Source organism: Mastigoproctus giganteus, chromosome 1 (genome assembly GCF_048544385.1).
Source record: "Mastigoproctus giganteus isolate SK-2022 chromosome 1, ASM4854438v1, whole genome shotgun sequence".
NCBI lineage: Eukaryota > Metazoa > Arthropoda > Arachnida > Uropygi > Thelyphonidae > Mastigoproctus > Mastigoproctus giganteus.
Genome location: NC_143575.1, coordinates 247598146 through 247621549, shown reverse-complemented (window position 1 = coordinate 247621549; position 23404 = coordinate 247598146). Strand labels below are relative to the sequence as shown.

The following is a 23404-nucleotide window of genomic DNA, read 5'->3' as shown; positions in this document are numbered from 1 at the left end:
TTGAAGTCTGAATATTCAGTGGGATCTGCAGCAGTTTTTTGTACTTTATCTCATGGCAAGTTACGTGCAGTTGATGCCACGAAGAAAGAGTGCTATTGTTGCTTTATGTGATGAACTGTCAGTTGATTATCGTCAGAAATTGATCTTGTCAATACCTCGAAGGTGTGCTGCTGTCATCAGGACCAGAGGCGGTTCAACTAAATATTGCTTATAGAGTGTCTTGTAATCAGTCAACAATGAGTAGATTTCTTTCCAAACTCAAGAATACTGGTTCTGCTGATAGGAAAAAAGAAACCGGATGCAAACAAGTCTCTATGCCAAAACAGGACCATGTTTTGAAGCACTTAGCCTTAAAAACTGTGAAGCTGCTTCGTCTGAGCTGAAAATAGAATGGGAAGAACGTACAGGAGTGGTAGAAAGTGCAGTAACAGTCAGAAAACACCTCTTGAAAAATGGACTTGTAGCCCATCATCCTAAGAAGATGCCCTCCTCACACAAAAAATGAAAAAGGCCCGATTAATTTGGTGTAAGGAAAATGTCAAATGGACTCCCCCGCCCCCAGCAATGGAAGTCAGTTATTTTCTCAGAAGAGAAGAAATTCAACCTGCATGGCTCTGATGGGAGACAAACGATTCGCCATAGATGTGGTGAAGAATACCATCCAGACTATGTTGTCTACAGTGAAATTCCCTACCAACCAAATGATATGGGGGTGCATTTCGTATCGCGGAGTGGGTCACCTGCAGTTTATAAAAGGTTCTGTAAATGCTAATGGATACCTGCCTATATTGGAAGGCAAATTGCTGCCAACCATTAGAGATGATTTCAATCTGCCAAATAACTGCATCTTTCAGGACGACTCTGCTCCTTGTCATCAGGCGAAAAGTGTAAGCACACTTCTGTAGTTACTTTAGCTTCATTTCTGCATTAGAGGTTTGACAGTAATGTGTTTACATTTGTTACAGGTAAACAAATGGTTGGAAGAATGGTCCATTACAACTGTTAGCTGTCCAGGAAACAGCCTGGACCTGAATCCTAAGAAGAACTGTTGGCATCGTGTGGAATCTGCAGTTGCCAGAATGAAACCAAAGACCCTTCGTGAACTTCAGGAAGCCATAATTCGTGTTTGGAACCATGAACTATCAGTTGATTGTCTTCAGAAATTGATCTTGTCAATGCCTCGACAGTGTGCTGCTGTCATCAGGGCCAGAGGCGGTTCAACTAAATATTAGTTTGCACCTGTTGAACTTTTCCTTTTGTTTTCCATTTAAAATGATAAACTGAAGCAAATTGAGGGCTTCTGATAACATTTCAGCAATAATTGTCCGTGTTTACCAAAACTGTTGTATAAAGGTTGCAAATGCTCATTTTGGAATGTTTTGAGAGTACCTGTCAGATATTACTTAGCTTTGCCTTAACTATTAATAAATATCTTTTGTTTATATTTCTATTTGTGATGCTAGTCATTAATGTAACATACCATTGCAAAAAAGGGTTAAAAATGTGAAATTCCTTATATGGAATGAGAATATACCACATGTACATAATATCAGATAATAAAAGACAGTAATAACACTACATGCTATGTACCTGAAGCAGCTCTTGCGCCATAAAACACGAACAACAACAACAACAACAGAATAAATTTTTTGTCACGTTGAAAAACATGAGTAGAAAAGGTTTGAAAGGCTATTAGCAGAATTTAAGAAATTTACGTTCTTGACCAGGTCAAACAAAGCCAGTAATATTTAGGTTCTTGATCAGGTTAAACAAAACCAGATCAGAATTCAGAATAAATGGAACAGTGAAAGAGGAAGTGAACCCAGTCTTCAGAAGTGCTGCAAAGGCATAAGTTTGTAAGTGTCAGATTAAAATAGATGATCTTTTGATTAAATGAACTGTGACCAGTCAAGAAAAAATTGGTGTGTAAGCTAGGGGTAAACCACTTAACAGTATTTTTGTTAATAAAAGTGGTGTCTTGAATTAAATTTTTGGTTATAAGACCTTTAGTGGAAGAATTCCAACATGAATTCATTAAGGATTTGCCAGCAACAAAGTTTTTCTGTTTTAAGAGAGGCTAGTGTGGATCAAGCTGAATACCATCAAAATCAAGAGGTAACCCTTTCTGGATGTGTTTTTAGATCCAGAAGCCCTCTGAAAATTAATTGAAGGTCCAGCAAGATAAATCCTGACAATACCTGTAGGTCTGCAGTACTGATATGTCAATGTTGTTGTTGTTGTTGTTATTTGGTTTTTAGGAGCATTAGCAACTAAGGCCATATTGCTCCGGGATATGCGGTGGTCATTCCCTGAAGGACCTTTCCGCATCCTCCGTATTTGGTGGTGACGGGCTCGAACCCCGGTCTAATCAAGAAGCGTGTGCTATGCACTGCTGCTCCTTCCCACCTGGCTACGGAGGCGCCTTGATATGTCAAGTCCTAAGTAAAACAAGTAGAAAGTTTCTTTGAATTGACCTAAGTTTATCTTGAACAGTAATTGGCCTGGCACATTGAAGCCAGCTGTGGAAGCATGAGTAACTACGGAAAAAAACCACAACATTATAGAGGATTCTGAGAATGCCATGTTTTAACCCCCAGTATGCAGGTTATATAGATAATACCATGTTTCTTCTGCTGTGATTTTGTTTTTAGGGATTTTGGATAAAAATCACAAATTTCAACCAGTTCCTTTGACAACCTAACTCTTGTACCCTTCTGATCTGCTCTTAAAAATTTGGAACAAAGATATTGTATAATCTGTTCATGTGTAAAATATTATATTTGATGGCTTGGTAACTATGACCATATGATATTCCAATTTCAGAAGCTTCATTCATTTGGTGACAAGGTCTTATATATCTTCCACTTGTCTCATCGGTATTGAATCCATCTTTAAAGGGTTCTTATACATTTCAGATATCCTACCTCTTGATGAAGATTTTTCACTGTATGCTTCAAATTTTATATCTATTTTAAAAATTTTACAAAAATATACAAAGTTTACAAATTACAAAATTTACTTACAAATTTCACAAATTTGTATCTAAAAATTTAATATGATTTTCTTCTAAAATTTTATAGATTCCTGTTAAAAAAAAACATCCTTAAAAAACAGTGACACAACATTACTCTACTGTTAACAACAGATAAAAATAAACCTTTGCACGTGTATAACGAAAGCATCACCTGCTGCAGAAAAGTCAATTCTAGATTCTAGAATAGACAATTCTAGATTCCAAAATAAAGTTTTTCTTATTTGACATTCAGATATTTTTAACTTCAGTTCTGAAGTTTTTTGATCCTGTCTTGTATTATAAACATACAGAAAATTATGTTCAAACTATTAATGAGTGAAAACTGTACTTACTAAGTGATTTGTTTGTTTTAGTTTCCCTATCCAGCTCCTCAACCAAATGAACCAACAAGAACTTTGAGAAGTCTTATAAATATCAGGAAAGAATCTTTACGTTTTATAAAGTAAGAATTGTGAATTTGTATACATTCATTTATATAAATAAAAATAAGAAACTTGTTAATAAAGTTCATAATTAATTTTTTAATTAGTTTCACAGTTTTAATTATCAAAATAGCAGTGTAATTTTCATCTCTTTGTTATGTAAATCAGCAAAGCACAAAAGAGGCAAGATCTCTATAGCGACTTTCAAAAGGGGATGGGTCACACATTTTACCTATACATTGTATGCTGTCCATTATACTAATATTAAATAATTGTAAATAAGCAATTAACATTAAATAATTGTATTGTGTAACTTCTTAGTATAGAACAACTTTAGTTTTGAAGCATTAAAAAAAAATTAATTATTTTGCACCAGGGTCTAGGCTTGTGATGATATGCCAATGCATGTAAAGTACATTTATACATTATGTATAAAAAATAAATTCAAATTACTATAAGTTTTTCTGATTCAATTTTTTCCTGCTTCTCTTTTATATGTAGATAGAATCATTTACATTTAGAGTAAATTTAGTACAATTAGAATTGATTATTCAAAATACCTTCAGATAATTATTTTTTGTCCCAATTGTTTCTGATAATCAGGATTCTTTTGTAATGCAAGGGAGCAATTTTCTTGATAGTGGTGCTTAGAATTATCCTAATTGTTGTGGGCAATGTTTTCTACTAGTCTGAAATGCTTGGGAAACAGTTAATGAGGTCACTAAGATCATATTACACTAAAATAAGGGTTTTTCGTTTATTAAAGGAATGTAATAATAAGTGTGAAATGTGCAAGAATCAATTGTCTGAATTTTATATGTAGACAGACTGCATTTTCTCAGGTAAGTGAAAATTATTTCTTTTGTCAACTGATCATTCTATTTACAATTTCAAAATAAAAAAAATTAGAAAAACCTCACATTATAAAAGATAACAGCTTCATTACATACAATATTACGTTACGGTTAACCTTTTATGCTCCCTTGTCGAGTGGCACTCGACATAACACAAACACATGCCTCAGAAATTATGTATCGAAATAAGCTTGATGGTATCATATAGCATATTTTTTAAATACAGGCAGTTTTCGCTTTACGAGTTTTTTCCCCCAAGTATCAACAAAATTGAAAATATGAACAATTATGAAAAATATTAATTGCAAAAAATGAATGCTAAACATTCATAAATACCACATTCCAAACCACGTGCATAGCTATAGAATACAGTGTATCCCGCTTTACGATATTAATCAGTTCCAGAGACACCATTGTATCATTAAAATATCGTAATGTGAACCCAATATCACATTGTTTTTTGGTAATTCGTTTCAAGATCTCGGAAGTTGAAATTTTCGCTGTATAACTAAGTATTTATCTCTCTAAAATGTCATTTTTAAGGTCGCGAGCGTGACCTTAAGGCCATATAAAAGCTCGTGAGCGTGGTTTGTAAATTGTTTAGTTACCAATTCAAATCACTAAAATGCACTACACTTTCATCATTATCATATGTTCCTGTTTTAAGAATCAATTTTAAACCTTTGTGATATTTTTCTAAAGCACATTTCTGGAGGTCACGACCATAAAAAAAATAAAAACAACTTGCACTTTCTGCGGTTTATTGTGCTTTTCTGTTACTGCAAGCAATTATAAACGGGTAGTAAATTCGATCTTGCATTTGTAAAAACATTGTGTGGAATTGTGTGGTTTTTTACGTTATTATGGTGAAATGTGTTTCCCCTTTACTGAAATCTTCAATCGTGTAAAAAACATAAATTTTCAGAATCTTCTCTTCATTCCCCCCCCCCCCTTTTTTTTTTTTTTAAGCTTCCTAAACTTGTCACTCTGCAAATCGTGTTAGTTGCAATGTGTGCGTTCCGTTAAAAAATGCTTATGCATACTATTGAAATTTATAAAGAAAAGAGAAGATTATCTTGGAAACAAATGCCTCTTGAAGCATTTCTGAAGAAGACTCTTGTGCAATGAGCCAACAAGTACTGAGCCAATAATGAGTGATTAACGAGTGTGCATTTAGTCAGTGATGATGAAAAATAAATATTTGTAAGTAATAAATAATTTCTCTATTATTATAATTTGCTTGATTTTACAGGCTACGTTTTCATTTCTTTTGCTAAATCAACCATTGTTTAAACAAACTAATTAGCTAACTAATTTCATTGTTGAGAACGTAACCCCTATTTTTAACCTTATGTCTATGGGAAATAAATTCCTGCTTTATGAGTTTTTGCTTTACGAGAGCATGCTAGGAACGAATTAACTCGTAAAGTCGAGAACTACCTGTATTACACACACACACACACACACACAGAATAGGGGTGCCACAAAATAAATTAAATTACTTAAGGTGCCATTATTAAAAAAAGGGTCAAAAACCACTGAACTAGTAGAATAAATAAAATCTTGATTTCTCACTTCATGTGATAATGAAAAACCATGATTACTACTGGTTGGGGAAGAGAAGGGGGGTGCCACTGAAATCTGAAAGGCTGCTTAAGGGTGCCATGAATATAAAAAAGTTGGGAAACACTGCCCTAGCATATATAAAAATATTTATTATACATGTTTTTTTGTCTTGAAAATAAAAATATATATTTTAGTTTTCTTATAATTTAATATGTCTCTTGATTACTAAAAGAATGAAATTTTGCCCGGGTATCATGGAGCAAGTTTAGTGAAGGTGAGGGTCTCTTAGTATATAACCTGAGGTGCAGGTTGGTTTTGGGATTTTTTTTTTTTTTTTTTTTTGTCTGTTTGTTTGTTTGGGGGGTGCATATGATATTTTGGTCATAGTGAGTGTGCCAGTTCATATAAATTATCAGGTATTAGCATACACAGCTATCATAGTGGTTGCTTCTTTCACACTGTGTGGAAAGGGTCTGGGTTTGAATCCAATTGAGACCAGAGCAATTTTATGACTTTTGCACCGTAGCCAAGTTAATTGGTCTCAGGCAAGAGATGCATGGAAGACGAAGAAGGCGGCAAGTTAATCAATCTCAGGCAAGAGTGTCATGGTCTTTTTCCTCCAGAAACTTGTTTTTCATCCAGAAAACAGGTAAAGCAACCATAGAATACACATACACACAAGTTGCAGACAAAATACATTGTCTGCAACTTACATTGGCATTCCAGGCTGTAGTTGCTTTGTGGTAGGTTGGGTTTAAATTGTGGAGGTTTGAGACAAAATGCAGGTTATATCACTGATGAAATTAAACCACATGTGGTTTTTAATGTGCTTGATGTTTTTGTTAAAGTACAAACTGTTGATGTGCTTGAACAGGCCTTCTTTACACCTTCTGGCAGTGGTCAAGCCACACCTTGAGTACTACATATAGGTCTGGAGGCCTCATTTTAGGAAGGATGTAGGGTTGCTAGAACGAGAACAGAGAAGGGCAACAAGATTGGCGAGGGCAATGAAGGGGTGCTCTTAGCAAGAAAGGCTTAAATTCTGCAAATTGCAGCATCTAGAGATTAGGCACCTGCGAGATGATCTGGTTGAGGTGTATAAAGCCTTGAATGAGTTGAGCAGGCTCAATGCTGATGGGATACTTCCTCTTTCTCAGATTATGAACCTCAGGCGGCATATATTCAAATTGAGGAAGGATGGTTGTAGAATAGATGTTCAGAAATTTGCCTTTAGCCAGTGGGTAGTTGATTGCTGGAACAAACATCCATTGTTGTTGTGGAAGTTGATAGCTTAAATAAATTCAAGGAAGAACTGGACAAACTTTTAGTGTGAATGGAAATATTTATTTATTTAATTTTTTTTTTTTTTTTTTTTTTTTTTGGCTGATGCTGTATAAGCTTGCTTTCTTGCATCATATGCCCTGCTAATGTATGGGTTTTTGGTGAGGAGCAAATTCTATCCTGAAGTAAAATGAGATTGCATTCCTAACAATGGAAGGCCAGCCCAGTTCTTTGCATAATAGGTTGTTGTTCTTCTTTGAGTATTTTTTCTACATTGCCTGCTAAGACCATGATGCACCATTCATATTGGTAATGCTTGCTCCTCTCTCTCTCTCTCTCCATATTCAGGACCTCCTGGATTTAACAGTTAGCAATTTCCCCATATTTTACCTTTGAAGATAAAATCTTATCAACATTTGCAGGATCTCACTATGGACAAATAATTCTCTTCCACTTTTTAGTAGAAGTCTTACCATATGGAAGAAGAAGACATTCTCCAAAAGAACAATCTAATATCCAAACTCTGAATTCATGACATTGATGATATATTTGCAATTTCCAAACGCAGAGACCCTTCTCCCTTCAGTATTTTAGTGATTCTTAGACTTCTTAAAGTAATCCCACCAGGCCATTGGATTCAAAATTAAAAAAAAAAAAAAAAAAAATACTACTTTTGCTTTATGTATTGAGTGCACACAGATTCCAACTATGAGGGAGTGTGGAAAAAGAAGGGAACAATTTCCTTTGGCCTGAGTAGCCATGGAAACCATCTTGGTATAGAAATGCCCCTATATGCAAAACCTAACAGTAAACTACTCTCAGGAGAGGATGTGAATATGAGTTTGTATCTGGGGCCATAAATTTATATCAAGACATGTAAATTCACAGTTGTTTATTGATTTTCATCCTCTGAATTTCATGTTGAGTTACTTTTCCACCAAAAAAAAGGGATTACATATCAGTTCCCATTTTAGAAGCATTTTGTGCATCTGTGATGAAGAGTACAGGAATTCAGAAAGAAAAAATGCAACATCTCATTTTACCAATATCAACTTCTCACATCACATGGTTAAAAAACTTATAGGTAAAACAATATTTTCTATCAAAACCAGGAATTGCAGGTGCAATACATTGGCATTTCCTGGCTGTAGGTGCTTCACCACAAATACTGAACATCGTTTTCTAAGATGCTTTTTCACATAAGACAAAAATCTATAAATATTTCAGATGCTGATTGAAGACTAGACTCCATCCAGTGGACATCAGTATCACTGGATCCACTATATATAGTAACATATATGATTCTCCTGTGTATATGCTAATTTTCCAAGAAGCTTGCTCACATCAACAAGAGGCAAATTTCTAAACATTATTCAGATCCCCTTCCTTATTGTAGACCAAACTCTATCATCCATTATAAATCAATAATGCCAACGACACTATCTGCAACATCACCTGCAAATTGAACATGTAGATCGAAGAATTATATCATCTGCTCTGAACTACGACCAAAGACCATAATGATGACTTGCACCTTGACACAGTGGATAGAACTGAGCTTCCTGTTGTTGGGAATACAATCAGCTTCATTTTGTGATAGTGTCTTACTCCTCATTAGAGACCTATACAAAACTACTAGAAAAATGTAAGTTCTGTTTATTCAAGCCCTTATTGTCAGTTTCTGCTTACTAGCTGCTATTCCCAGTCCCCTAGCTAACCCACCCTGCACTTTGTACATATCCCTTCAAATTCTGATGGGCTTAGTCTTATGATGAAGGTAACTCTCACCTATCTCACCTACAGTTCTGATTCCTTTATAGTTCCTTCTTTTCTTTCTTCTATCTTCAATATCCTAAGACGATTTTCAGTCTTTGTATGTTTTCATAATTTCTTTTCTTCGTGTGCTTAATTTAAAAAAAAAAATTTCATATTTCAAATCCCCATATTCTTTTTTGTCAAATTTAATATTTTATACACATGCTAATTTTGGCTTTCTTTGTTCTCACTGTGCTTTTTAAGTTTGCTGAAGTAGAGATTGCAATTTATTGCACTCTTGTATACACTTGTTAGTTCAAGTTGAGATTTTTATCTATTTGCAAGAAAGAAAATAATTTTAAAATAGTTTTCATGGAGGGGTTTTTAGGGGAGTGGGGGAACTGCTGTACTATATTTGCTGGCTGATATTTGTTAAATTTTTTTTAATTCTGGTACTAAAAATAGCAAGTTCTACTATGATGTAATATTCCATAGATATTTATAATATTTAATTTTCAGCATTTTTCAAATTTTCAAATAAAACCGATTTTGTGGTATAATTTCTTTAGAGCACCTGAAGAACACGAAAGACCATCAGGAGATGAAACAGTATCCAATACAGTATATAATATAGAGTTTACTTTTGACTCTGATGTTCGCTGTGCCATTACCATCTATTATTTTTGCACAGAGGAAATTACATCTAATGGAATTGTGTATGTTCAACTTTTACAATGTCTTTTTTTCTATCTAAAAATTTTAATACGTTACTGATATAACTATGAAGAAATATAATCAAAAAATTAATGTATTAATAAAGTTATAATTCATCCGAAATTATTTATATTGTTATCTTTTATTGCCAAAAAAAATAGAAAATAAATATCCCTAACAGAAAGATGTCAGGAAAAAAAAAGTAAAATTATATCAGAATTTATAAATTGTTATTTTATATATAAAATTATTTATATATAAATTTTATATATACATATGAAATAATCACAGAAATGTGTACTGTCTAGCTAGTTGCATGTCCGTCATTCTTGTTTTGTATGCTTAATATTCTACATGTTTCATGTATATTTAATGTACAAGTTAGTCCTTTTCATCTCACTGTTTCTTTTAAGTATTCCATGTCTTGTAAGTAAGTACATACCATTTTGCTATAACTCAGCATCAATCTTGAATTATAATGTTGAGCCTTGTCACTAATGCACTGTAGCCACTGCTGTGTTGTAAGTATACAGAGTATATGATGGCCAACAGTTACATTAGAAATAAGAAGATTATCATCCCAGCTTGTGATACTAAAGTCTAAAGTTGTCTACTGTTTATGGCTCATCATGATTGTTTATTCAAAACCCACCTTGATATCTGGTTTTAGTTATCCCAGTTTTATGTCAACAGTTACTTATATTTCAAGAAATTTAGTATTTTCTGTAATGAGGAAATGAAATAAGCATTGATCTCTTATCTTCCAACATCTGTGATTTCATAGCCATTGTGGGGGAAATTTAGCATATCCTGACAGTGAGCTTGTTCCTCTTGCAAATAATTTCTATTTTAATATTGTCTCCGGCTGTTGTAATATAAAGAAAAAGAGAAGATGCTTGTCTCTTTATTACAAAGGACTTCCCTGTTTTATCCATCAATAAGCAGTAAAATCTGAAGAAATACAAGAATTCATTGAAACCCAGAAAAATGGCTTAAGCAGTGGAGAACTCATTGCTTCTGAAAAAAGAGAAAGCCCTTTAAAACTTCAAGAAGGAAACAGAAAGGGAAAATTTGAGTCCCCTAAGATGGTGACCACTAAAAGCATGGCTGAGGCATTTCAAAAAGATTGATAGATGCCTTTCTTACTTCAGAGGTAATGATGTGGATACAGAGAGAGAGAGATCTCAATGTATGTAAAATGTTTGAAAATACTATGAGCTGTTACAGGGCAATCTATAACAAAAAAGAATGCCAAACTACAACTCACTATGGATTCCTTCTTCAGCTCAGCCTTGAACATCTGCTGCTGTAGAGACCCAATGAGAAAATATTCCTACCCATCTTCAAGCTCTCACACCACATTTGGTGGTTTTGAGCAATCTGAAAATTAGCATCATGAGCTGTTATGTAAAAATGTAAATATGATATACAAAATTCCATAATTTTTAAGGTAAGTTTTTTGCATTTTCTTGAAAATATATTTATATTTTATTGCATAATTTTTGTATTTAAAGTTTGTATTTAATGGTTGAAATATTGTTATATAGAGAAATGCTGCCTTAAAATTGGCCAGAAATGCTAGCGTGCCAACCAGTTAAAATATAATTTCCTATGGACAAATCCCCCCCCCACACTTAGAGCTCTGCTTTTATATCCCCAGTTTAAAGTGCTAAGCCAGGGATGCCTGTAACTTAGTTGAACATTTGTTTGTCATCATGTATATTATTATCAATTATTTGCATTACCACCTTTAAAATATTACTCTTAAGTATAACTATTTTAAATTCCTCTAATATAACTGTTACAGGGCATTGCCATACACATATTTTGGCAATGAATTACTTATATATCCAGCAGGATAGCCAGCAAGGATGAGGAGGTGATTATCCTGTTGTATAAGGCATTGGTTAGGCCTCACCTTAAATACCGCATACAGGTTTTGAAGCCTCATTTTAGAAAGGATGTGGATCTGTTGGAATGGGTACAGAGAAGAGTAATGAGATTAGTGATGAGAACAAAAGGATGCTTTTATCAAGAAGGCTTCATTTTTGCAAATTACAGCGTCTGGAGATTAGGCACTTGTGAGGATATCTCATTGAGGTGTTTAAGGCTTTGAATGGATTGAGTATGTTTAATGCTGATGGAGTCCTTCCTCTTGCTCGGACTACACCCATGAGGGGGCACAAATTCAAATTGAAGAAATATAGTTGCAGGATAGATGTGTAGAATTTTTCCCTTAACAGATAGTTAATTGTTGGAACAAGCTTCTCTGGTGTTGTAGAAGTGAGTAATTTGAAGAAATTCAAGGAAGTACTAGACTAACTATTAGAGGGGATGTACAGGTGATATGGGAAGGTTTTTTTTTTGGCTAATGCTGTATAAACTTGCTTCCTGCATTGTTTGCCATTAGTAATACTAGTATATACACTGAGTGATCACTAAATTATGACCACCCCTATGAAAACTGAACGCAACCCGTTGACCACATGAGGTACGAGAGTATGCAGTTAGTCGACCTATTTAGCATAGATAAGGTGTCAGTGGTTCAGTAGGTAGTAAAATTCCAAGCATGATGGGTAAAAGGAAGGATTTATCAGCCTTTGATAAAAGACAGATTGTGGGAACTCAACAGGCTGGTGCCTTGATTTCCCAAACGGCTGAACTGGTGGAGTGTTCGACAGCTGCCGGTCGATATTAGAGGTGAGTGCCAGATCCGGCGACTCGTACAGCCAAACATGCGCAACACTGTTGAAGAGTTGACTACCCAATACAACATGGGCCAACTCGGAACAATATCTGGCATGACCATGTGTTGCACGTATGAGCTATACCAGCAGACAACCCCTACGGCATCCTCTCTTAACCAAGGTTCATCGGCGTAAAAAGACTCACCTGATGCAAAGAGCATGCAAGTTGGATGTCAGAAGACTGGAAGAAGGTGTGCTGGTCGGATGAGTCATGTTATTTACTCCACACTGTGGATGGTCATGTACAGATTTGGCGTCAACAACATGAGGCTCTTGATCCATCATGCATGGCATCAAAAGTGCAGGCCGGTGGAGGCAGTTGTATGGTGTGGGGCATGTTTCACTGGCAGGAACTTGGACTCCTGGTGCATGTGGAACAACGTATCAGTGGTCTCTGCTATCATCAACTACTTGCTGACTGTGTACACTCTGCTATGTTACACTTTTTCCTGAATGGCAATGGTGTCTTCCAAGATGATAATGCGCCGAGCCATCGGGCACTTGTGCAGGAATGGGTTGAGGAACACAGTTCTGACTTCCGGCATATCGATTGACCTCCGAAGTCCACCAATATCAATCGGTGGACTTCAGAGGTCAATCAATATGCTGGAAATCAGAGCACTTGTGGGACACTATGGAAAAGCATATCAGGCATCTGGATACACCAATCACCTTAATACCTGCATTTCTGACCGCATTACACACAGCTTGGTTGGCCATACCTCCTGAATGCTTCCGACATCTTGTTGAATCAATGCCACGTCAGATAGTTGCTATACTGAGGGCAAAATGGGGACCTATGAAGTATTAGGTAGGTGACCGTAATTCAGTGATCACTCAGTGTGTGTGTGTGTACATACATTTATTTATTTATACTGTTTTTTTTTTTACAGTTATTACAGTAGACAACATCTCACCATAAGTCATCGTCTAAAAAATCCTCTGTTACAATAGTTAACAGCATGATCTATTAGTTCAATTAATTATAAAAAAACCCAGGTGTAGGTTTTAACCAACTTTTAACGTTCCAATCATTTGATGTATCAGCTCTGTCATTGAGGAGTTGCATGAAAAATTGAATTTTGAGAGAGAGAAGGGGGGGGGGGAATTTGACCATGCTGCTTTCATTGGCAGATGATTAGATTAGAGCACATTAACATACCAATCATTCAATGTACAGTTAGCAGCTTCATTGATTCTGCTTATCCTGAGCAAATACAAGGTCATGTGTGATGCACCAGAAGCTCCTTTTACAATATCTGTACAAAAATATTATACACAAGCATGAAAAAACAGATCAGAGTTTAAAATTAATCACAAGAACTTTACTTCTTTGGAAGGAAGGAACACATTATTATCACATAATATAGGTCATCTTCTTTACCCAGAGTCTGACAGGTGATGTTTTCCTTTATTTTCTCTTCTTCTTTTATCCCTCTTCTCCCATTGTTTAATCCCCCCCCTTTTTTTTTTCCCTTTATCCCTTTTTTTCTCTCACTTTTATGTTTGCTCTGTTCACTCTCCTGCACTAATTTTCTCATCATGTGTTTCCTGTAATGTGGTTATTCAGTTTGAGTCCCTGTTCATTTGGAAAGTGATGAGTACCGTATTACTTTTCTTAAAGATGATAAAGGAGCATTACTCCCAAAGCTACTTTGTGTATAAAGTAACTTTTAAAGTGAGGTATGTTGTGCATTTTATCACTTGTAGTACTATTATTATCATGTGCATTCTTAGTGTTCATATTCTAGTTTTCATTTATTTTATTTTATCAGGAAAATTTTTAAGCAACCTTCAATGCCATCAGTTTTTACAAGATTTATTTTATGATTTACATAATATGTTAAATAAAATTTAATTTTTTTTTTTCAGGAAAGTTCTCAGATAATATATGAAAAATATAATTTTCCATATATTGTTATACAAGTTAAAGGTTCATGCCAGATTTTTTTTGTTTATGAAGTTTATGAAGCAGGAAAATAATATTTTCCTCTTTCATAAACTTAAAAATGGTTTTAAGTTTGTCATGAACATTTGTATACATAAACTATTTATTTCTGCTGTTTTTCACAGTTTTACAGTACACAATATCTCCTCACCATAAGTCACAGTCTAGAAATCCTCTGTTGCAATAGCTAACAGCATAACCTATAAAATCATTTTCAGTTTTTTTGGTTTCAGTTTGTGGGTATACTCGTATTATAAGTAAAACCACAAAATGAATTCTGTGATCTAAATTCTAAGGATTTTAGTTTCAAAACTTAGAATTTTGAATTTAGATCACCTTTTCACTTAAGAATATTAAAAAATGCATTATTTTTATATTTTTAAATATATAATTACTTGCAAATTTTATTGTTAAAGTGACGTAAAATAATTCTTGTGTTTTTCTTTGCAAACATACAGCTACACACCGCGTGATCCTGCCATGAATTCTGAAACTTACCACTATAAGAGAGGAGCTAACCAGCAGTTTTCTCAGGTGTCTCATGTGTTTGATCCAAGTGGTTATACTGAAGATATGGTAGGTAGTATAATTTATATACCTGCTTATATGTAAGTTATGTATAGGCAGAAAATTAATTTAGTTAGTAGGCCACAAAACATTCATTAGTTGATATTTTGTCCTCTACCAAGGCTATCTGGACCTTTAACCTAGTTGTATTTAGTATTGGAGCTTCACTTTTTTGTTGTCATAACTGATAGAATGTGAGAGGATTCTCCACAGCAGCATTTCCCAAACTTTGCAGATCTGCAGGCCAGTTTTTTGATTATCAGTTTTTGCAGCCCAAGGCTTTCCACAGTGTCGGAATAGATGATGGTTGCATGTCCATACACCTCACTTCCCATTCCAAAACATCCCACAGGTGTTTAATTGGACTGAGGTCAGGCAAATTTGAAAGCCAATCAAGATGGGTAATATCTTAAATATCTTAACTGCGTTCATTGAACCACTCATGCATAGTGTGGTACCCGATGACATATCGCATTATTGTCTTTAAGATTCTGTTTCTGTCCGCAAAAAAAATGTAACATGGCAGGGTGCATATGATCTCCTAAGAGCTGCGAGTAGACCTCACTAGTGAAATGTTGGTCCATATGCACCGTGGTCCTAAGTTCTTGCAAGAAAAGCATGCCCTGTATTAAGCAACCACCACCACTGCCTGGATAGTGGGCACCATGCACAATGGGTTCATGGACTCGTGTTGCTTGTGCCACACACACACACACACACACACAGTGTCTCTCGGTGCGTTGCACCAGGTATTTGTACTCATCTGAATGGCACACTCATTTTCAGTCCTCCAGTGTCCAGCCAACCTGTTTTTGACACCACAGCATTCACCATCAACAGTGATCATTGGTGATTAAGATGTGTCTCTTGGGTCATCTGCTGTGGAACCCCATATGTCTGAGTGTGTGGCACATCATTTGGGATATTGTCCTTGCATTCCCCATATTGTATTGCAAATGAAAATTAGTTTTCTTTTCTTGAAATTACATTTCAAATAAAGATCAAAATTTTCAAAAATTTTTTTTGTCAAACTCATCCTGTGCTGAAACATATAAATACAGTTTGAAATCAAGATGCTGCAGCATCTTGATTTCACTCTGTTTTAATTTTGAGGCACAGCACAATTCTGTTTAATAGCATTCTTTGATAGTTTTTCTTAAAGTACTGGATTACACCTTGATCAAGTGGTTGAAGAACTGATGTCATATTAGGAGGCAGGTACTCAACATTGATTGCACTTGGCAATGAGGGGGTGCAGTTATTCACAAACAGCAACATTTTTCTGCTCTCCCTGGTTTTTGTGCAATGTCTCTGATCTATCCTTCGTATATTTTTGACAACACCCAAACTTTTTGATTTGCTCAATACATGGCCTGCAATGTATTCAAACCTTTAAAACACAGGGCTTCTGAATTTTCCCAATGATTAAGAGAGGAAGCTTCTCTGTGCCAGACATGTTTACCACTAGGAGAGTAGTGATCCATTGTCTTTTCTTTCTTTTTTTTTTTTTTTTAGTTACTACCAGATAAAACACATTTAAAGGTGAGAAATGTAGTGGAGACACTTACATTTAAAGATGAGAAATTCCAGTTTCATCAGCATTTAAGATGTTATTCTGGCCCATTTGTAGCTTGAGTATCATTCTATGATGATTCTTAAATTTCTGAAGCCATCCATCAGACGACTTAATCTTCAGTATTCATCTGATGCGCAAATGATTCAGCCTTAGTTTTTAAAAGATTTCTGTTTACAGGAATGTTTTTACATGCATCAGCATTAGCCATTCCAAGAATGCCTTTTCGAGATCTGGATACTCCACCTTTCATGCGCTGATCCTACCTGGTGCAGCAGATTTCTCTAAGCTTTCAAATTTTTTTTTTTTGTTCTTTCAGAATGGTGAACAGCGTACTCTTAGGAATAGTGAACTGTTTAGTGATATAAATCTTAGGACACATGCTTTTACCCACAGCTTGTAAAATCTTAATTTTGCTTGTGATTTGCAAAGCTACCCTACCTGCTTTGTGATACTGATAAGCCAATATTCTCTACATACTGTATAATGAATTGAACTTCAAATCAAAGTTAATTTCATTATGCCAATGAGCTTGAGAAATTGCCAGTGCATAGGAAATTTACAGAAAGTGATTTCTCATGGTAAGCCTGCAAGCTCATCATTAGCTTAATATTCCTTCATTTTGAAATGCAATAAATATTGTAACAAAAAAGTAAAAAGAAAGATAGCATGGTTGAAATTTCTGGTTGTTATAGAGAATTTGATTAATAAATATAAAATATCATTAGGTTTACGTTGACCTATGTGGTAGGCCTGGATCTACCACATAGATCGCCGACCGGGCTAGCCAGGTAGGTAAAGTGCCTGCCTAGCAACCCAAAGGTCGCGGGTTCGAATCCCGCCTCGGGCTTGGATCACAGTACTGCAAAAACCTTGGGAGGTGCACTATGGCCACAGAAGCCGATGCGCCACCAACTACCAAAGGAAAAAAAAAAAAAAAAAAACCACATAGATCATTATAATATGCTCGGATGTTAAAAAGAGAGTCACTATAAAGAGCTTCAACTGCATTTATATATTTTATTTTTTCCTGGTGCAGAAAGAGCCTGGGTTTCCTTACACTATGACTAATATTAAAGAAGTGATGGAAAACTATAGAGTAACAAGCAAGATCATGGAGTCTGTGGTTATCGTTTTTAGAACAAGGCCAAAAATTCTCACGGTTTCAGCAACTAGTGCTGAAAGGTTAGGTTAGGTTAGCATGAAATTCTAAAAGAATCACAGCATTCTTTTGTGAAGTAGACCAATCTGATTAATTACCATGATATAATAAACCAGTTGGATGTAAAAAAAAAAAAAAAAAAAAAAAAACCAATTGTGGGATTATATATAGTATACTTCCATTATAGTGCTTTTAAAGAAATTAGCTCCAGAGAGCAATATAAGCAGGAATCCCTTGTTTGGGAAGCTATTTTTTTAAATTTTGGTAGGTAACTTTTTTTTTCTTTTTTCAGAAGTGTTTATAATCTCAATTTTTATGTAAGTTAAACCTGCACACTTGATGTACTATGCTTTCTCTTTTTTCACCTCTGGCATTTCTTTTCATGCTATTAAAAAGCTTTCATTAAATTAAACTAATGTATCTCTAGTATTATAAACGTAATAAATGTATATATTAATGTAAGTGTAATGCTGTCATTAATTAAATCTGCTCATGTTGTGTTGAACACACAACCCTGATTACTGTACCAGCAAAGAAGGTAGATGAAGAAAGTTGAATTAACAAAGAAGCCAAGGAGCGTGTGCAAATACAAATACTACAATAGATGGCTAGGCAAGAAGTTATGAAGAAAACCCTTTCTTCCTTCATACCTTCAAGTTAAATATGAAACATATATCATCTGCACTGGAAACAATTTCTCTACAGTAAACTGTATCATAAATGATTCGTAGAATTAGGCTCTATTGTCCATTTCCCTTAAAGTGATAAAAACAGGAAAGAGTTTTTATCACTTTAAATGTGCTATAAAAATTTTAATGGGAGTGCTGTAGATGTTAAAAAATGGGTTGACCATTGGGCAGAACAAAAGAACATTAAAAGTAGAATAGAATAAGTTGGGGCATTATAACATAAATTTGCTGTGCTTTTTAGATTTTGGTAAACATTTTTAATTTGGCCCCTCATAAGTTATTGTATTAACTACAATGGGCTGTGATTACAAGAAATATCCTTAGTTGGACCAAGTGCTAGCTACAAGACTGAGGTTAGTCATAAATAGGCATTCTTCACAGTGGATTAGCATAGCAAATGAAGTTCAATAGTGATTGTTGCTAGGACTCATCTTGTTTTTAATCTTTGTTAATTGCATTGATAAGCAGTACAGAGGAAGCTGACAAAGTTTGCTGATGCTTTGAAGAGTGGTTAATAACTGAAACGACCTGTGTTGCTTCAAAATTATTTGGACTTATTACAGATAATATGATCTGAGGAATTGCAGCTAAGGGTTAATGCTACTAAATGTGAGGTTTTGCACCTGGGAAAACAGAATTTTCACAGTAATTTATGGAAGAAGGGAATTAAAGGTTGCTTAGTACCAAAAAAAAAAAAAAAAAATTAGGGGTTGTGATAGAGTCAAATGTGAAGTTTGCCATGTAGTGGAAACAGGATGGCCAGGAAGGCCCCTAGTGTGCTATAAGTAATTTATTAGACCTTTGCAGCAGGAGAAAAAGGATATTATTCCACTGTGTAAGACAATCACTGAACTTGGAATATTGTAGTCAGGTCTGAAGGCTGTACAAAAAAAAAATAATAATAATAATAAAACACTAACTGTTTTTGCGTTAAGCCATTATTTTTGGCTTAATGATTAATGCCAATCTTATTGGTATTAAGCATTAAGTGTCATCTCTACAAGAAACAGCTTAGAAGATGCAGATTGTAAAGCTTGACAATTAGACATTTTTGGAGGTGGGGAGTGAGGGTACTTGATTGAAGTGAATGATGACTTGAAGAAGATCAATAAAATGAATGAGGGAGGGATAATGAATTTGTATTATGGGAAGATATATTCTCACTGGTAGGAGAGAGACAACTGGGTGGGAATGCAAATATAAAATCTTAGTGGTTGGCTTTGGGCATCTGCTCAGGCATTTGTTGACAGGTATCAGTGGTCTCAGAGCAAAACATTCTGCATCATAATATTTCAGGCAATGTTTTGTAGATCATTAGAATAAATTACCTGTCAAGTGGCTTAGGCAGAGAATTTGGAAAAATTCAAAGTGCAACTGGACGGTTGCTTTTTGATAATATGAAAGAGTATACAAGTGATTAGGTTTTATTACAAACATGGAAAAAGTCTGCTGCTTCTTATCATCTACCATTCTAATAATAATACTTGTTACTCACCCTTCTGCACACAATTATCTATATGTAATGTATCTTCTTTTCTATGAAGTGTTTCTCTCTTATTCTGCATGACTTCATTAGTTTGTGTTAGATTTACCTTGGTTGTTGATGCATTTAGCCTCCCACTGCACTTGGCATCAGTTAATTTTCCTCATTGTATTGTCCACCACGAAGTGCTACACCATCAATATCACATCTGTTAAGTTGATTTGATGTTGATATTTTACTATAAACTTCAACAATTTGTTGAATTTTTACTGTTAGAACATGTTCTTCCTATGAAAACAAATAATTGCATTAGATTCCCTTATATGGTTGTAGTATTAATAATTTGATTATGGGAAGTAAATGCATTTTCATTATATTTGGTTTTAATTTCCTTTAAATAGCTCAACTACAAATTTGAAGAGGAAATTATGCCTGTTGTAATTCACTGTATGGCAGAAGAAGGAGAAGGTAAGTAAAATTTTAATCAGCTTTAATAATTCAATTTATGAATATTTCATGCTGAATTTAGCATATTTTTACATAATATATTTTGAAATTCTTAAAAATATATATATATGTATATATATATTTTATTTATTTAATTTAGTAATTCTTTAAAATGATGTCAGAATGTTACATCAGAGGAAAATTTATTAGGAGTACTACCCTAGCACTGTGTAAGAATTTCTTTTAAAACTTTGCTTCCACATTTATACTCATTTATGCTGACTGGATAACAAACATCTATACATACACTATTCAGCATTTAAATAGTGGATGGAAGTAGTTCCATACCTATTGCCCCTTTTGACCTCATCCCACAAACAGAATGTAGGGGGTTCACTTCTTCCAGCAGAATACTAGAATGGTTGCAAGAGTGATATCTCTAATTCACTAGCCCAAACAAATTCCAGGACTGTATAGAGCCACTCCACAGTGAGCTACATTTGGTTTGTAACATTATTTAAGCTTGCTCTACTGGTCAGGCATTTGTTCATAGGTCTCAATGTCTCCAAACGGAACATATTCTACATCATAACATTGCCCCTCCAGATTTGCAGTGTCTCCACAAAGAATGATAGATCCATGACTTCATGTTATGCTAATTGTTTATTTGGTTTCTTGGATTTTGTGGTGGTTGCATAATCAAAAATTCTGTTTACATCTTATTGTTCAGCACAACTGCCAAGGAAATTAATAAAATTAATGCAAAAGCTACAAATTACAGTAACTCGAACTAGCAAAAAATCATAAAAATATCTAATACTGCTTTTTAAATATTAATTTGTCCTTATTTTGACTTGGTTGCTCAACATTTATGTGAAATCGTTATCAAAAATTGAAATTTTAAAAATAATACATAAAAATTTTAAAAATACTAAAATTTTAAGAAATTCATGAAAAACTTGTTGCTTTTTTGACATGATATTATTCTATATCTATTATACACAAAAATTTTATAAACAAAAATCAGAAAACGGTGGCTGAAAGTCATAATCTCCTTCTTTGATTTTGAAATCTATTTTTGTGGAGCTATCTATTAAAACTATTAAAATTATTAATTAGAAACACAAATAGAGATAGCAACACTTTCTGGAAGGTTTATAATGTACTTTGAAGCATTTTTTGAAATGACCTTGAAAAATGTGGTTGGTTGGTTGGTTGGTTGGTTGGTTGATATGTTGTTTAGTGGCACAAGCGCTGCTAAGGCCATATTGTGCCTGATTCTATTCAGCAGTGCAATTACCATTTAAAATCTGTAAAATAATCCTGTCTGCTTTAAGAAATAAAGGAACTCAGCTAGATTTGCATTGTCTCCAGTCAGATGGGGTAATTTCTTGCAGATGTGAAAGCAAGTTGAAAATTTTGTTTCGATAATTATTATAATGATTGCAATTTATTAGAATATGCCTCACCGTAAGTGTAGTCTGATAAAATGTACAAATAGGCGGATCTTCCCCCTTGAGTAGATAAATATGGGTTAGATACGTATGCCTGATACGCGTCCTAGCTAGGATCACCTCCTCTTGCCTATTTGATTGCATGGTTGATGGCCACAACTTAAGTTCCTGTTTAAATTGAAGCAGTTTATTGCCGCATTGAGTGCCAGATTTGCAACCATTGCTCTTCACACACATTTTTTATGACTGATTTGTAGTCTATATATGGCACTTGGTAGTTAGGAGATCTTGCAGTGATTGGATGTTTAGCGGCTTGATCTGCATATTCATTTCCTTTGATGCCTACATGACCTGGTATCCAACAGAAAGTGACTGATTGGTTTACAGCTTGTAACGCAATAATCTGTGATATAATTTGCTTCAAGACGAGATGGATTGATTTGGATGGATTTTTCAATGATTTTATTGCACTTAGAGAGTCAGAGTAGATAATAATTTGCTTCCTGGACAGATTAATCACGTGATCCAGAGCTATTTTAATCACCCACAGTTCAGCAGAATAGATGCTGCATTCCCTTGGAAGGGACACAGAAGTAGAAAAGATAGAAGAAACTGCTGCTGCACCCACTATCATACTTGTTTTTGAGCCATCGGTATATATTTGAAAACACCGAGAATTTTCTGCTACATGTTCAGCATGGAGTTTTCTGATGGTAAGGTCTGCTGCTTGCTTTTTCCCCCATTGTTGGAATGAGAAATCACAAACCAGTGTATAATCAGACCACGGAGGATCGTGAGTGCTCATTTCCTGAAAGATATTACCCATGTCTAGATTCCAACATTGTGTTAACTGTAGCAACCTTATCTCGTTAGGTTTGTTTTGATAAAATGTGGTCCATTAGGGCTCAAATAAGTATGGCGAAATAGGATGAAAGGGAAGACTCTGTATTTTTGTTGCATAGTTGAGGATCAACATTTTCCTCCGAAGATGGGAGTGGAGGTTCGTGTGCATCTATATATAGACTCTGTACAGGGGATGTTCTGAATGCTCCTAAAGCAGTTCTTAGGCACTGTGATGGATAGTGTCTAGCCGAGTTAGTGCACCTTTCCTGGCAGAGTCATAGATTGGAGCTCCGTAATCCAAGCAAGATCGGATTAATACCTGATATAGCCGAAGCAGAGCATATCGGTCAGCACCCCACGTCAATGTAGATAGTACTCTGAGGATATTTAATTTTTTCAAGCAACTAGTTCTCAGATATGTGATGTGTTGTAAGAAGTTTAATTTATTGTCCAGGATTAGGCCAAGAAATCTGATACTATTGGAAAGAGGTATGGTGAAATTTTTAAGATGTAGTTCAGGCTCAGGGTGGATCTTACGTTTTTTACAGAAATGAATACAGTTAGATTTTTGTGCTGATAAGCAGTAGCCATTGTGAGACAACCACAACTCAATTTTGTTAATTGAGATCTGAAGCTGTCTCTCAGTAGAATTTATAGTATTTCCTTGGCACGAAATCATGAGTCATCTGCATAGTGATATAATTCTACTGTGCTCAGAATATCATGGATGATTGTTTATTCTTATTAAAAATAGTGTAGGACTCAAGATAGATCCTTGAGGGACCCCCTCTCCTTCTGTATATGAATTCTAGAAAGAGCATTTAGATGACTAACCTGAAAGGTTCTGCCCTGAAGAAAGCTCTGA

The 23404-nt window shown here is 34.8% G+C and overlaps 1 protein-coding gene across 1 annotated transcript in view; it reads left to right on the top strand.

The window, feature by feature from the left end:
- Mrgn1 (Mahogunin ring finger 1) overlaps positions 1 to 23404 on the top strand; it is an 80540-nt gene that overhangs the window by 24722 nt on the left and 32414 nt on the right. The window contains exons 3-6 of the mRNA XM_090385382.1: positions 3388 to 3476; positions 9482 to 9628; positions 14780 to 14897; positions 20197 to 20263. Of these exons, the coding sequence (XP_090241508.1) occupies positions 3388 to 3476; positions 9482 to 9628; positions 14780 to 14897; positions 20197 to 20263 (421 nt within the window). The remainder of the gene's footprint in view (positions 1 to 3387; positions 3477 to 9481; positions 9629 to 14779; positions 14898 to 20196; positions 20264 to 23404) is intronic.